This window comes from Athene cunicularia, assembly GCF_003259725.1.
Source record: "Athene cunicularia isolate RWA chromosome 18 unlocalized genomic scaffold, athCun1 chr18_part1, whole genome shotgun sequence".
NCBI lineage: Eukaryota > Metazoa > Chordata > Aves > Strigiformes > Strigidae > Athene > Athene cunicularia.
The window spans coordinates 126,206-139,432 of NW_020799123.1; the positions used below are offsets into that span (position 1 = coordinate 126,206).

Here is a 13,227-nt window from a genome sequence, read left to right on the forward strand (position 1 = left end):
CCCCAAGTTACCTTGTTAGGAACAAAAATGAGGGCAGGCACCCATGCTTCCCTTCATACATGCCACTACCTTTTTTGAAAATGCTATCTGTTCAGAAGCACAGGGGCTCCAGCACTCTCTGACTTGCAAGGCATCACACCATCCAGGATCCATCAGCCAGCGAAGTGAATGAGGCAGGCAACACTGACCCCACTGTCAGCAGCATCGTATCACAAGGGAATATCACCTTTTGCCACAATTAAGCTGGAAATTGTCTACAAGCAACAGCAAAACTTCCCTAACACTTCTGCAGATTACAGATGAAAAGTCTTGTAGAGGAAGCATCTCGCCCATTGCAGAGCAGCACTCCACAAGAATTTGCTGGGCCTGGTAAAAATTAACTGCCAGGTACAAGTGCTCTCCTCAGATTATTGAAGCGAGAGACAGACTCCATCAAGAGAATTACCGCTCTGTGGAGTTCACACATTCCTGCAACATTTCAAATGGACCAAAAACTAAAAGTAGGAAAACTGTCTGGAAATAAAACAAAAGGGATAAATAAAAAAATTACCAGAAAATACAGCTAAGAATTGAGAGCAGCTTAAACACACCTTAGTAGAGGAACCAAAATACATTTCAGTCCTCAGAGAAACTGGTACTAATGGACAGTACTTCCAGTCCAAAATAGATAAAATAACAAACATTTTTAAAGAAAGAGAAAAAATAATGTGTAATTGATAAAAGATTCTTTCAGATACTTACTAAGGAGAATACTGGATAAAGTGCACAACTAGCTAGGTTTTGCAATCAAGAGTGTGGTGAGGTGTCATCAAGATTGCTCATTTTAATTTACAATGCAGCTTCAAATACAGGGGTTGACCTGAGATGCAGCTTTTAAGTACTCTAGTTATTTTTGGCCATTGAAGTTTTGACAGCTCACCCTGCACCTGTGGTTTAAAAAAAAAAAAAAAAAGATAAAAAGTGCCTCTTCTCCAAAGTGCATGGTAGAGATAGGAAAATTATACATTGGTATGCCAAAAAAAATTAAAAATTAATGGGACAGAGAAAAACTCAACAGGATAACTGAAAAAGAGCAATCATCACAAAACTTCCCTGCCTGAGCAGCAGGAGTCTAGGGAAGCATATGCTCTAACATGATGCTTAAGCAAACCCTGCTTCCTTTGTATTGCAGTGGTCTTTACAGGAACTTAGGTGACACTCACATAACAGTGTGCTGGATTTCCTACAATACCAAGAATAAAACAGTAGTTGCAAATTCAGAAGTGTGCAATGTAAGCACAGTACAGGAGATGTCACACTAAGAACAATGATCCTGAGCATGCAGTCGTCATGGCACTGCACCTGCCAATGTGCAAAGGTTTATAAAGGTTAATGATGCAGCAGAAAAGTGGGTTATGGAGGCATTTGCAAGACAGGAATGAATCTGTGCTGGTAAAGAGACAGTTGAGAAAAAGGGAACAATAGGAAAGTGCATCAGAATTCAGTTTGAAATAACAAACCAGAAAAACAATTACTGCAGCAATGTTGAAAATGTGTTTCAGATAAAAGACTTCTCTGTGTTTCGCTTTCTATTTGTAAAGGGGAATGTTAATTTTCAATGATCTAATCACAGCACACTGAGGCTGCTGAACAAAGACCTAGAATAGTAATAGACCAAAAGAAGGATGCTATTTTGGTGCTGGGGAGAAAATGATGGTAACAATGAGATAAAGTGGAGCGTAACTGTGGATCAAATGAAATAGTATGGTTTGGGAAAGTGTAGGTAACAACACAGTAATCACTGAGTAACGGCCACAGTGATGAGAATCAAGATTTCTGCTGAGCAGAATCTTAAAAATCTTGACGTTGTGGCATTGTATGCAACGCTGCAAAATATATTAACAGCAACACTGAATAATCAATCAAAAATAACAGAAGAAAATTAATACCTTTTCAAAACCAATCTCCAAACTACATAACCACTATGTGCCAAGAGCAGTGTTGAATCTTGGGGAGTTTGCGGTAAGGGTAACAAAGGGTACACCTAAGGTTAAGAATCTAATGGTGCAGCAGTGATGGGCACCTACATCTATGTTTAATACAATCTAGCATCACAGATTCATGGCACCTTTGAAAATCAGGCTCTAAAAAGATAAACCCCACAATTTAGCTAGACAAATCTGGTAATTAAAGACATCTAAAGGCTATGATATTCACCTGAAGGAACCAACAAAGGGCAATTTAAACCTGGATCTCAAACGTTAGAGGACTGTCTTTAAGGAGATTCTGTGAGAAACATCTTGCATAAGCAGGGAAGGTTTTGAACATCTCATTTATTCCTTGGTATATAACCTCTTTCTGTCATTGAGGGCACTCAGACAGCTAATGAGGTAGGTATAGCACAACCAAGTCTTTCCTGATAAAACAGTGATGGTAACACTCTCAACCTTATTGATTGGCCTAGAACAGAAATCATGATGGTAACGGGTTTATGTATCCCTGAGAGGGAGTATAAAACAGGAAGAACAGGAGTCTTCTCCATAGATTTTGGGAGAAGGGCCATCACTTCACTGCCATGGTGGGAAACTTATACGAAATAAATGTATTCGCACAACAGTGCTGTGAGATATGTGTGTTTTACAGATGGGGGAGCCAGAAAAGTTAATTGACTTGCCTATGGCCATGAAAGCAGTCAGTAACAAACCTGGGATTCATGATCAGGATTTCCTTGCCTCCTGCATCATGTTCAGTTATCTACTTGCTGGCCAGAGGCTCACTGCATGGTTGTTCTAACATATTGTATAAAGATAGTCATGCAAGGGATGTAGCACAAAGTCACTGAAGAACAGAGCTCTCTCAGTACCAGAAAGCAGATTTCTTCTGGAAGCTGCGTGCAATTGGGAATCTCTGGTGGGAAGCACACGTCTGGTTTCTTCACCCTGGAATGTCTGGTGCTTAAGGCTTAGCACAATGAAGACCATTTTAATGACTCGATGTAACAGAGATAGCCCATACAGGCATAAATTACAAGGTGTCTGGTAGTGGAACAACCTTTTCCCTATGCTCTTTGACTCTTATAATAAAACAAACATTAGCCTGGTTAATTCAGTGGACTCATCACAGGGAACTATAGGTCAGTCTATATTTCCATGTCCACAGGTCGGATATCTCCAGTTTTGTGTTCTTTTACCCACAGTTCCCTGTCTTTGGCAGGATCCACTTTCCGAAGCAACTGATCCACGAGCTCTACTGTCTAAAACGAACAAAACAAGAATCAAAATGTCAAGGGTGTATATAAAACAGAGGCAGTCATTGTAGTTAGAGCAGCTATGCGCACACCTATGTTGCATTTGCAGACAAGTGAGAACTGCACGAACGCAAGACTTGGTGGACAACAGCCAGATCTGAATGCAAAGCCTCACAGCGGGAAGCAGAGAAGAGGCAGACTTTTAATGTCAAGCAGAGACAGGATTCCTATGCCAGGCACTGGCAATTGATCTCTTGACTCCTGTCCTGCAATCTGTATCTTACACCAACTACAACCACGTACTGAGGACAGCATACGTCCCGCATATTTTAATATTTGAAAACTAGACAGTTTATTAATAAGAAAAAAATATATATTCCCTTCCCCAACAGTGAAACTATTTGCCATCTTCCTTGCAAGAATAGCTCAAGGAGTGGTGCATCAAGCTGGCAGAGCTAATAATGGCTCACACTGGCCACATGTAATTCATTTCATTGTGTCTTCCCCTACAAAAACCTGTGATCCAGCAGTATGAAATGTAACCAGAATCAGAGAGTCTTAGAGGAGCAGGAGGGTGGCAGTACAGTACTGCTGCAAACTAACAAGCTGACCACATACACTTTCCACATCTCCTTTTCATACAGGTCAGCCAGATCAGGATAGGGACCATTCTGCTCAGCTGAAGTGCAGTAAAGACCAAAGTGACTGAACAAAAAGCACACTTACACTTTGGTTGAACATATCTGTCTCATGCCGCAGCTGTGTATACTGGCAAAGATGCTGCCGAATCATCTCCACCCTTTCAACTTCTAGTCTCTCAAGCTCCTGGACACAAAGAAAAACAAGCCCATATTTTTCTTGGAAGCTGAACTTGAAGGCCCAGGGAAAGGATAACACACAAAAGGTTGCCAGTCAGTGCAATACTACCCCAGGGTCACACTTTGAAGCTGAACTGTGTGGTTGCACATCCCTCTGATTTGCAGATAATCAGAGACAGCAAGCAACAAAAGATACTTCAGCCTGAGACTAATGACAGAAAAGAAGGTTGAAACCTTTCCAAAACTGAGACAACCAAGGTAAAGAGAGGAGCTGCTGTCTTCAGGGAGGCTGCAAGAAGAGGGCATCTGCTTCCTGCAAGAAGCTTTGCCTTGTTGCTAGCTCCAGAAGTTCTAGTGATTCCTTGGGGAAGCAGGAGACCACACCAAGGTGTATGGCTCAGAGGGCCTGACTGCCCTCGGTCTAACCAGACACCTGTAAGAGCAGTTTTATCTGTTCACAAGATGATGAGCTGGGACAAGTCATCTCCTCGCTCAGCTGGCAGTAAGCAGATCCCAGCAATGCTTCAGTTCAAAATGCAGGTGATATCTAACCTTCCTCCTGATTTTTTCTGCCTCCTTCTTCTTCTGGATTCTGACATTATACCCCAAAATCTGCATGTAGTCATTCCTTGTCCATCTGAGCAGCAGCAGTGGTAACAGCACATTATGAAAGTCTGCCTTTAAAGACATACTGCAATGGACTTTGCTGTATCACTAGAAAGCTCTGGATTCATAGGCACATCAATGGAGTCAGACCTTAAAAAACCTGCCTTCAGAGGGCATTGCCAGTGTCCATTTACTGGGCATCACGGTTGAGTGCACCCTGAGCATATACAAGCAGGCAGGCTACTACACTGCCTTCCCAGTGCTATCTACAAACTGTTAAACCTCTTATGTGTGTTGGTTTAGGCCCTGCTGGGACCGGACACCACGTTGCTATTGTCCCTCCCCCACCCTCGGACACAAGTAGGGCACCATCCCCAGGGTTAAAATAAGAAGAAATTTAATATAACAGTGTGATAAACAATCTGAACAATAACAATAGCAATGATAACAGCGATGAACAGCAATAACAGTAAACAAGACAAAAAGATATACAGAGAAATACCACAATGGTTACGGACAGCCCGCTGTGTGCTCCCCGTCACCAAAGCCACAAAGGTAAAAGCTTCCTCTGCGCTGCCAGACCTGACACCAGCATGGTATGAATAACCTGGCTGGAGATCCCTTCCCCCTCTCTGCTGGGGAAACTCAACCCTATCCTAGCTGAACCAAGACATTTTGGAAAACAGAATGTTCATTACAGCACAAAAATTTCAAGTGGCAGATTATCTGCCTGGGAAGAAAGAAGAGTAAAGGAGCTTATGGTATGGATAACGCTGAAACAGCCTGAGCTCCTACTGCTGTTGCTGGCTGATGTACTGCCCTTATGGAAAAAATGGCCCACTTTGAACTCAGACTCCCTTACTTAGGGCACAGATATGCAGAATCAGAAGGCCGAATTCAGTGCCGTAGTGTCAGTAAGCATGCCATATGCAGAACGTGCATTCTATCTGCACCAAAAACTTCAGGGAGGAAGGTACGCAAGGAAACAGAAATCTTCAGACCTCAGCTCTCTCAACTTTCTATTGCATATGAGCTAATCTGTATTTGAGCTGACCAGATGCAGACTGTTTTTCAATTTAGATTTTATATTTCTGTATATCAAGACTTGCCTTCAAATGCTTCTCAGCCTGTTTCAGAACTAACAAAGCTGCTGTGCAGTGTGCAGGCTAGGACTTCCTTCTTGAGCTATCTACTAGTGCACTTCTGAGTCATACTTCTCCGAGAGCAAATATGCAGGTAACAAATATACCTGACTGTATCAGGACACCATGGCACTGATGGTCAGTGTCATTTCCATCAGTGAGAAACCACGAGTGAAGGTAAGAGGAGAATCAGATCCCTTATGTATAGGAACAGTCAACTTTTTCCTCTCTTCTGCTTTTGGGAAGATGTCCGCCTCCTGGTTTTTGACTCACCCATCTGCCTTTATTTATTTACTGCAGTTTAAATACTGCACTTATACACTTCCAAGTGCTGAGCAATTTATTATCCTGACTCTTATTAGGAGGAGTTTACAGTTTTGTTTTTGTCCAATGAGAAAAATACATGCAAAAAGACATTTATATTTCCCACTTTTGAAAGCAATTGGCTGTTGTCCAGAAGGGCTCTAAGGAATGACATAAGAGAGGAGCCCTAAAGCCAAAGTACAGGTATGTCAAGGAATACAGCACATCAAAGCTGTGTCTTGGCATCTTGGTGACTAACTCCAAAGGTATAGGTCCTTAGGGTGAATACTGTGAGTTTATTATCTTCAGAGAAACAGAACAAAAGGCAATTAAAGTGTGCCTCTTCTGAGCTGGCAACACTTGAAGAAATTGTAAAATCATGGAACATAAAAATTCATTAATGTATAAATGGATTGAGTGATTTATCACGTTTTTCCATGTATTCCTTGTGCATTACTTCATCCTTCCTGGGGACAATTCCAGCATTCCGGCCCCTAAGCAGCCCTGAACTGGCTTAATGCCTTCTGCAAAGAAACCATTATTTCTTCCTTCCGCTAATGATATGAGGTTTTTTTAGAACTGCGAGTGGGAAATACAACAGGAGATGTATCACCCTATACTCCCACTGCTTTGCACTGTAAAAAGCTACGAGTGATGAATGTTGCATGCTATTACAATTTTTCAATGTTATACATGTAAGATGCTACACAGAGCTACATACCAGAGTGGTGGTCACCATTTCCTCAAACCACTTGGACTGGGCTTGATTGTAAAGATCCACGCAGCGCATCAGGTCATCTCCTGAAACGTTCAAGATAGCAGCATATTAGTCTTCTCTAGCCAGGGTTATAGAGTTTAGAAGGAAATTGCAATTCAAGTTTTGCAGACAGACCCAGAGGGTTTGAAGGCTAGTCCTGGTGGAGCTGAAGGCAGTTCTGTTACATGGTGGGTACGAAGAAACCAGGTTTCAGGTCTTAAAACTCAGTAATAAGCTTATCCATCCAGACAGAGGATGCCTAGTCTGACATGACAAGTTTGAACTAATGGCTCCCACACTCCAGCAGCTCCTCAAGAGCTACCTGACTCAGGGTTACCCTCCACCCACCCAACTGAAATGGAGCCACTGTACAGCCAAGAATATGAAAGCCATGGTAGGAGCAGAAAGCAATGCCACATACCAATAACCAGTGGGATGGTAGAACAGGTCTGGTCTAAAGCTCTCTAGTCCTTCCATCCACTTACTGCAGGCCTCATTTCAAAGCTAATCACTACATGCTGCTGCTGTGCACATGGCAAGCACCCAGTTGAGCATTCTTCCCCTGCCACTGACTGTAACAGTGGCACCAAGTAGGGGAGACTGATGAGGAGACTCACACCAAACTCTGGGCTACTCCCGTCTGTTCTTCAGCTCTCCCTTGCCTGTTCAATAATTACCTATTACAAACAATTTCTGAGGACTCAGGAAAACAGAGAGGCTGCGAATTTGCAGAAGGATAAAGAACTTCTCTTATGGAACCTCCTGTCACTAACAATTAACTTTTGTTTCTCCTCAAATGGTTGTCTGTACACATGGTCACCCTGCGAATGGTTCTTCAAAACCCAGATAGGCTATCTTGTCTGAACTCGGAACTACAAAAGGACCACTCTGCCAAGGAGTGGAACTATGAAGTGATGAAACATGGAAGCCCTAGTTAAAACACATTTTCAGCAAAAGGTACTAACAGATCTACACCTATCAGCTTTGCAGATCTCAAGAAAGACAGTTCCTGATGGATCCTGTAGAAGTGGTTTGAGCCTCTAAAACATGCACAGGTCACATCAAGTAGCTGTGTCCTCAGTACAGTACGGCACACACTACTGTACCTTCAGTATCTGTTGAACAGAATTAATTTTAACTGATGGGTAGCAGTGGAAAAAAATAGTTCACTTTCAAAAAAAGACAGTAATAGCAAGCATAACAGGCAACCACACAGTTGTGGGTGACTGATTTAGGAAACAACCAAGGAAGGAACAATTATTCAAGGAAGAAACATCCTTAGCTAAGTCTCTTTGAATCTGACATTGAAAGTTTCACATTCAGTGATCCCAGCACACTTTCACAAAACAAAAAGACAATTCACTCTCCTTTTACTGTTCTCATTCCAATTATCAAAATCACCGTTTTGTGACGTCTCACTTGGAAAAAGTGGGCTTGTTTCTTCAGATGATTTAATACCAAACAGATCTTAGCACAGTTCACTTTGACGCTTTAGCTACAGTATTAAAAACTAAGAAACAAGCAGGTGGATGGGCAGTTGCATCCCATCTTGTTCCTGCTGTCCGTGGGGCTGTGCTGCCTCCTGTTGCTGATGGACACAGGTGCTCACCCGCCTGCGTGGACTTCCGCCTCGCTTTCTTAATTTCCTCTTCTGTCTTGTTGCTGAGCTTCACCTCCAGCTGCTGTGTTTTCATTTCCAAATCCTTCTGTCTCTCTGTCAAAGCTTTCCGGGCCTTGGAGTAATTAAAGAAGAGTCACATGTTTTAGAGGAAAAAGCTGCCACCTGCTTTCAGCCATCTATGATGCCCTCATACAAGTATCTGCCAGTAAGAAGTCAGGGACTCTGCACAAAACTGGGTTCTAACTGGGATTCAAGTTCTTAGGACACCATGTTGTATTCCAAGAACAGTCCTACCATATAGCAGCTGTCACCAACAAATCACAAAAGCATTTAAACTCTTCACAGGTTCTTGGAAAGGCACAGTACAAAAGACATCACCAGACTTCCATGTTTCTCAGTAACTCACTATTTCTGGAAGAAAGGGAAGCTAGAGCTTCTTCCACCAGCATCACCAAGACACCTCTTCCTTAGGATCTAAGTTCTTGAAAGAATTTCAAGTATCTTGCAAAATTTATTTGTAAATACCTCTGGATTCAATATACACTTACCAGAAACTCTTAACAATAGGAACTTTTAGACTTACTTCAGAAAAACTAATTCAGGTTCATGACAACAGCAGTTTGTACCGTAAAGAACCTGAGACCTGGTTACAACTGATTATTTAAATTATTTCAAAGTTCTGCAGGCTTTTAAAACCTGATTTATCAGTATCATTACTGATGATATACAGGCAAATTAGTAAAGTGTCTTAAAAAATGAACATTATTACCACATATGCACGCTGTCACCTCATTTGCTGAGGTTGCTTAAATATATAAAATAAAACCAACTTGTTTTGCACAGACCTGTTATAAAATAGGTCACATTTGTTCTTTATCCAGTTATAGCACTTAAAACTAAATTGGGATGATTATAGTTTGTTAGCACCTTACAGTTTTCTACAGTCACACCAGCCTGCAAGTTACAACGGTCTTGAAGCATTACTTGAATTTTTTCAATTTGCAATTTCAAAGACCCTGTGCTTGGTTCAGCAGGTCACAAGAGGGAGCTACAGGAAAGCAATCTGGTGACAAGCTGTGTGCTTCATCAGGCACACTGCAGACACCGTTTTCTCCTTTTTTCATTCCTTCTTCTCAAGGCTATTTTAATTAACTCTTTTCAATATCCCTACTGAGGACTGTTTCTTTGCAGATATGATTGTGAAGAACTTAATGTTTTACAGAAAAATGCCTCCTTGCATACATCCAGTCTAATAACCTTGTGTATCCTGCAACAATTCTGTCCCTGGGGAAGACTTTCTCATGCGTACTCTGATCTTTAATGAAAGTCCAAACAACCTTCTATGTTGACTGAGCATGGTATTTTTCCTTTCCAACTTACACCCAAGAGCAAACTGCATGAGGATACTGTTTGGTATAAGCATCCTGGCAGCCAAGGCATGGGTAGCCCATTTCCTGCCAGCTGCCTGCAAGAGAGCACCTTTTGTGGGTATAACTCTCCCTAAATCACACCCTCAGCTACCTACTGGATGTTCATGTTAAAACAGCCCCTGATACAACGGTGCTGCTCCTCTTTGGGTTTTTCAGGTGAGGATGTTTGCTGTGTAGCGCAGAAAATGGGAACTGGGAGAGGTTTTGTGACTTGCCGTGCCAAGTTCTAGCTGCCTTCCCTGGCTATTTGCTTTTGGCCACTGCATGAGAGCATACTGATCCAGATGAGTCTGGTCTGACACTGCTGCTATTGTAAGGCAAGGCTTTTTAAATTTTGAGGGCAATAGATGTGACTTTCAGATGCACACAGGCAAGGAGTATTTTCATCAAGTGTACTAGAAATATATTGCCCCAAATTGGGAAGGGGAGGATGGAGCAAAAAGCCAGTTCAGCAGTAATGTGTTACCCCGGCCTGTAGCTCCCAGTTTCCCAAATCTCAGTTAAGCAGCAAATGACATCTGGGACCCCAGCAAAGCATAACTAACAGCAAGAAAGCACTCAGCAGAAACCCTCGTGGTTCTTTGTAGCAGAACAGAAAATTTTCACAGGGCAGGTGCTTTTCTGTCCAAATCAGCATTAGCTCAAATTCTCCAGTTTGTTTCTGCTCTCACCTTTTCAACTGCTGCATAGCGGCTGGCCAGATGCTTTCGTAAGTCTGCAATATGGTGGTCACACTTCTTCATGTCTTTCTTAAAGTTCTCTCTGAAGTTGAGCAGGGGTTTCTCTACCTCACTCTGAAGCTGGTAAAGAAAACAAAGGAAGAAACGGCAATAATGAGGAGCCGGGCAGTAATTCCTGGTTCTGCTGAGCAGACCTCAGGACAGAGAGGAGACAATACACACACCACAGGCAAAGGCAATGTCATACAGCAGCATTTCTCTTCCCCACAAGACCTCTGAGTGAAGCTGCTGCAAAACTCAGCTCTTCGCAGGACAGCTCTGTTAAGGGAACATTTACTGAAGGGAACAAAAGAACAGAAATCTCTCTCTTCTTATACGTAAGATCAAACTGCAGGCAATATCCAGAGCACTACCTGAGGTGTTCTGGTTTTGGCCTAACTGATGCAACTTGCTTAAAAGGCCCAAAGTACACAAACTAAAGCCACTAACTCTGAGTACAATAAGGTGAGTCAGTGGACCGTGGTGACACATCTGTGTTTCTTGTATAGTGAAAAGAAAGGGCACATTTTACTTATTTCTGTCAAGTATAGGGGAGTATTTAGTTGAAATTCTTTAAGTAGTGAGAAGAAACCACTGAAATGAACTCAGGAGAGATCCATCAAGATCACACATGTGACTTGTCTCTTACAAGCAGGACCTGACAGTCAGCAGTACTCAACTCTGACAGGAGTTTGTATCATACTGCTCTTTGGCCTTCTGATACACAGTTCTGACATCCAGGAAGTGTGCACTGAAAGGATACAAACACTTCACCTCCCCAGATGCAATCAAATACTTCTTCTCTAGTGTCCTTCCTGTGAGGATACTGGACTCCATCAACACAGGTGAGTTGGGTCCATAATCACCTAACACGGCCCACAGTGCAGCAGTATTTTCCCTAAAAGCAAGTATTTTCGGCTTTTCTTCCGTGCTATTTTAATGGAGAAGGAAACTTCATTCAACCAAAGGGAAACCCAGTACAGCTTCTACATGGAGAGAGGCTACAAAGACAACCAAGGCCCTACAGCACACATCTGAGAGAGGTTAAACAAGCCTAAAGCAGAGCTTCTTTAGGCAGATGAATACTGGTACCATGGTGATACAATACAGCCTACAGCTATCTGAAGGTCAGGTGCAAGGGTAACAGAGCCAAATTCTTCTTCATAGGGTCACACAATGTCACAACAGACAACTGAGCTTTGGAGGTTCAGGCTGAATTTTTTTTTTTTTTTTTAAATCCCCAGAATGGTAGCTGGGCATTGGAACAGGTTGACCAGAGAGGTTATGAAATTTCTGTCTTTAGAGATATACAGGACTCTGCTAGACAAAGATGTAGCTGACTTGATCCACTGTGGGTGACAGTCCTACTCTAACTGGGGGGTTTGGACTAGAAAATTCTGGACAATATTTTTTATGACAGTCTCATTGGGATGGCTCCAAGCAAGTTAATAAAGACCTGTTCACAATACTGTGGTCCAGCATGGTTATACAAGCTCTCTCAAGAACAGAGATATCTCTGCCAGAAGCACTGTCAACGCTCAACAGAACAAGAGCTGAACAGAGAGAAGTTCAGTATGGCTTCAGTGAACTCCACAGGCAATATAGTACAGTTGACAGAGATGTCTGTATCCAATAGAATCTGAGGTAGCTAAACAGTCTGTGTGCCCTTCAGACTGCTCCATTAATAAATGGATTAACCTGGGTAAACAACCCAACACCCGTCCATCATCTCAGTGGAAGAAGTGGCAACCTGACTCATCTGACATAAGTAGGCTCTGCTGTGAAAACCCTTACATAAGTCCTCAGGGCCAGGGTCACACCAAACAGGAGGGGATTTCACTGGTAATTCTACTTGCCTAATAGAAAGTAAAGATATTTATTTCACATGGTTTATAATGGGACAGGAGATGCTGAGATCCTCTTAAAGATGGGAAATGCATCACCAGAAGGTTCAAAATGCAAACAAGACAACTGCTTTCTCCAGTTCTGTGTCCTGGGAAACAAAGAGGACTCCTCAGTGAAGGCACTCATCTTTCCTCCTAGTATCATTATCCTGTTTGAACTTCCACCTTGCAAGAGGTACTGTAAGCTATCAAAATAGACTCACATGGGAATGACCCAGGGTTTGATCATATATATATATATATATATATATATATATATATATTTACCTTGCTAAAAGACTTTCAAATCCATGCAACAGATGAAAAAAACGAACATTAACTACTTTCCTAAGTTAAAAAGCACCAGTGTATACAGACAACTCTGACACTTACCCATCACTGAATCTGTCAGATGTGACAAAGGACTTGAAATCTCCAAAATTTTGCTAAAAGAAGTTAACAGGTATAGGACAGAGACCCTGTACCTCTATACCAGTATGGTAGAGATATAGGCAGAAAGACACATGCATAGGGTTAATCATAGTATTAGATGCTGGTCAAGCTACATAGCTAAGTTATCAGAAACCACATTTCAAAAATTCCTCTGATTTCACAAGTATTTATTTTTTCCTTCGTTCCACCGGCACCATTTCCAGAATATCTGATAACACACCATCATATACAGGCCAGCCCACCAGTACAGCATATGTGCATCTTCTCTT

The 13,227-nt window shown here is 42.1% G+C and overlaps 1 protein-coding gene across 2 annotated transcripts in view; it reads right to left on the reverse strand.

Moving 5' to 3' along the window:
* Positions 1-2,294: 2,294 nt before the first annotated feature.
* The window catches only part of GAS7 (growth arrest specific 7), a 62,894-nt gene continuing 51,961 nt past the window's right edge, over positions 2,295-13,227 (reverse strand). The window contains exons 10-14 of one of the 2 annotated variants that reach the window (XM_026860961.1): positions 10,575-10,703; positions 8,462-8,585; positions 6,817-6,896; positions 3,953-4,051; positions 2,295-3,232 (exon numbers count right to left, since the gene is read on the reverse strand). In XM_026860961.1, the coding sequence (XP_026716762.1) occupies positions 3,119-3,232; positions 3,953-4,051; positions 6,817-6,896; positions 8,462-8,585; positions 10,575-10,703 (546 nt within the window). In that variant the 3' untranslated portion in view covers positions 2,295-3,118. The remainder of the gene's footprint in view (positions 3,233-3,952; positions 4,052-6,816; positions 6,897-8,461; positions 8,586-10,574; positions 10,704-13,227) is intronic. The other variant, XM_026860962.1, reaches the window with a different exon arrangement.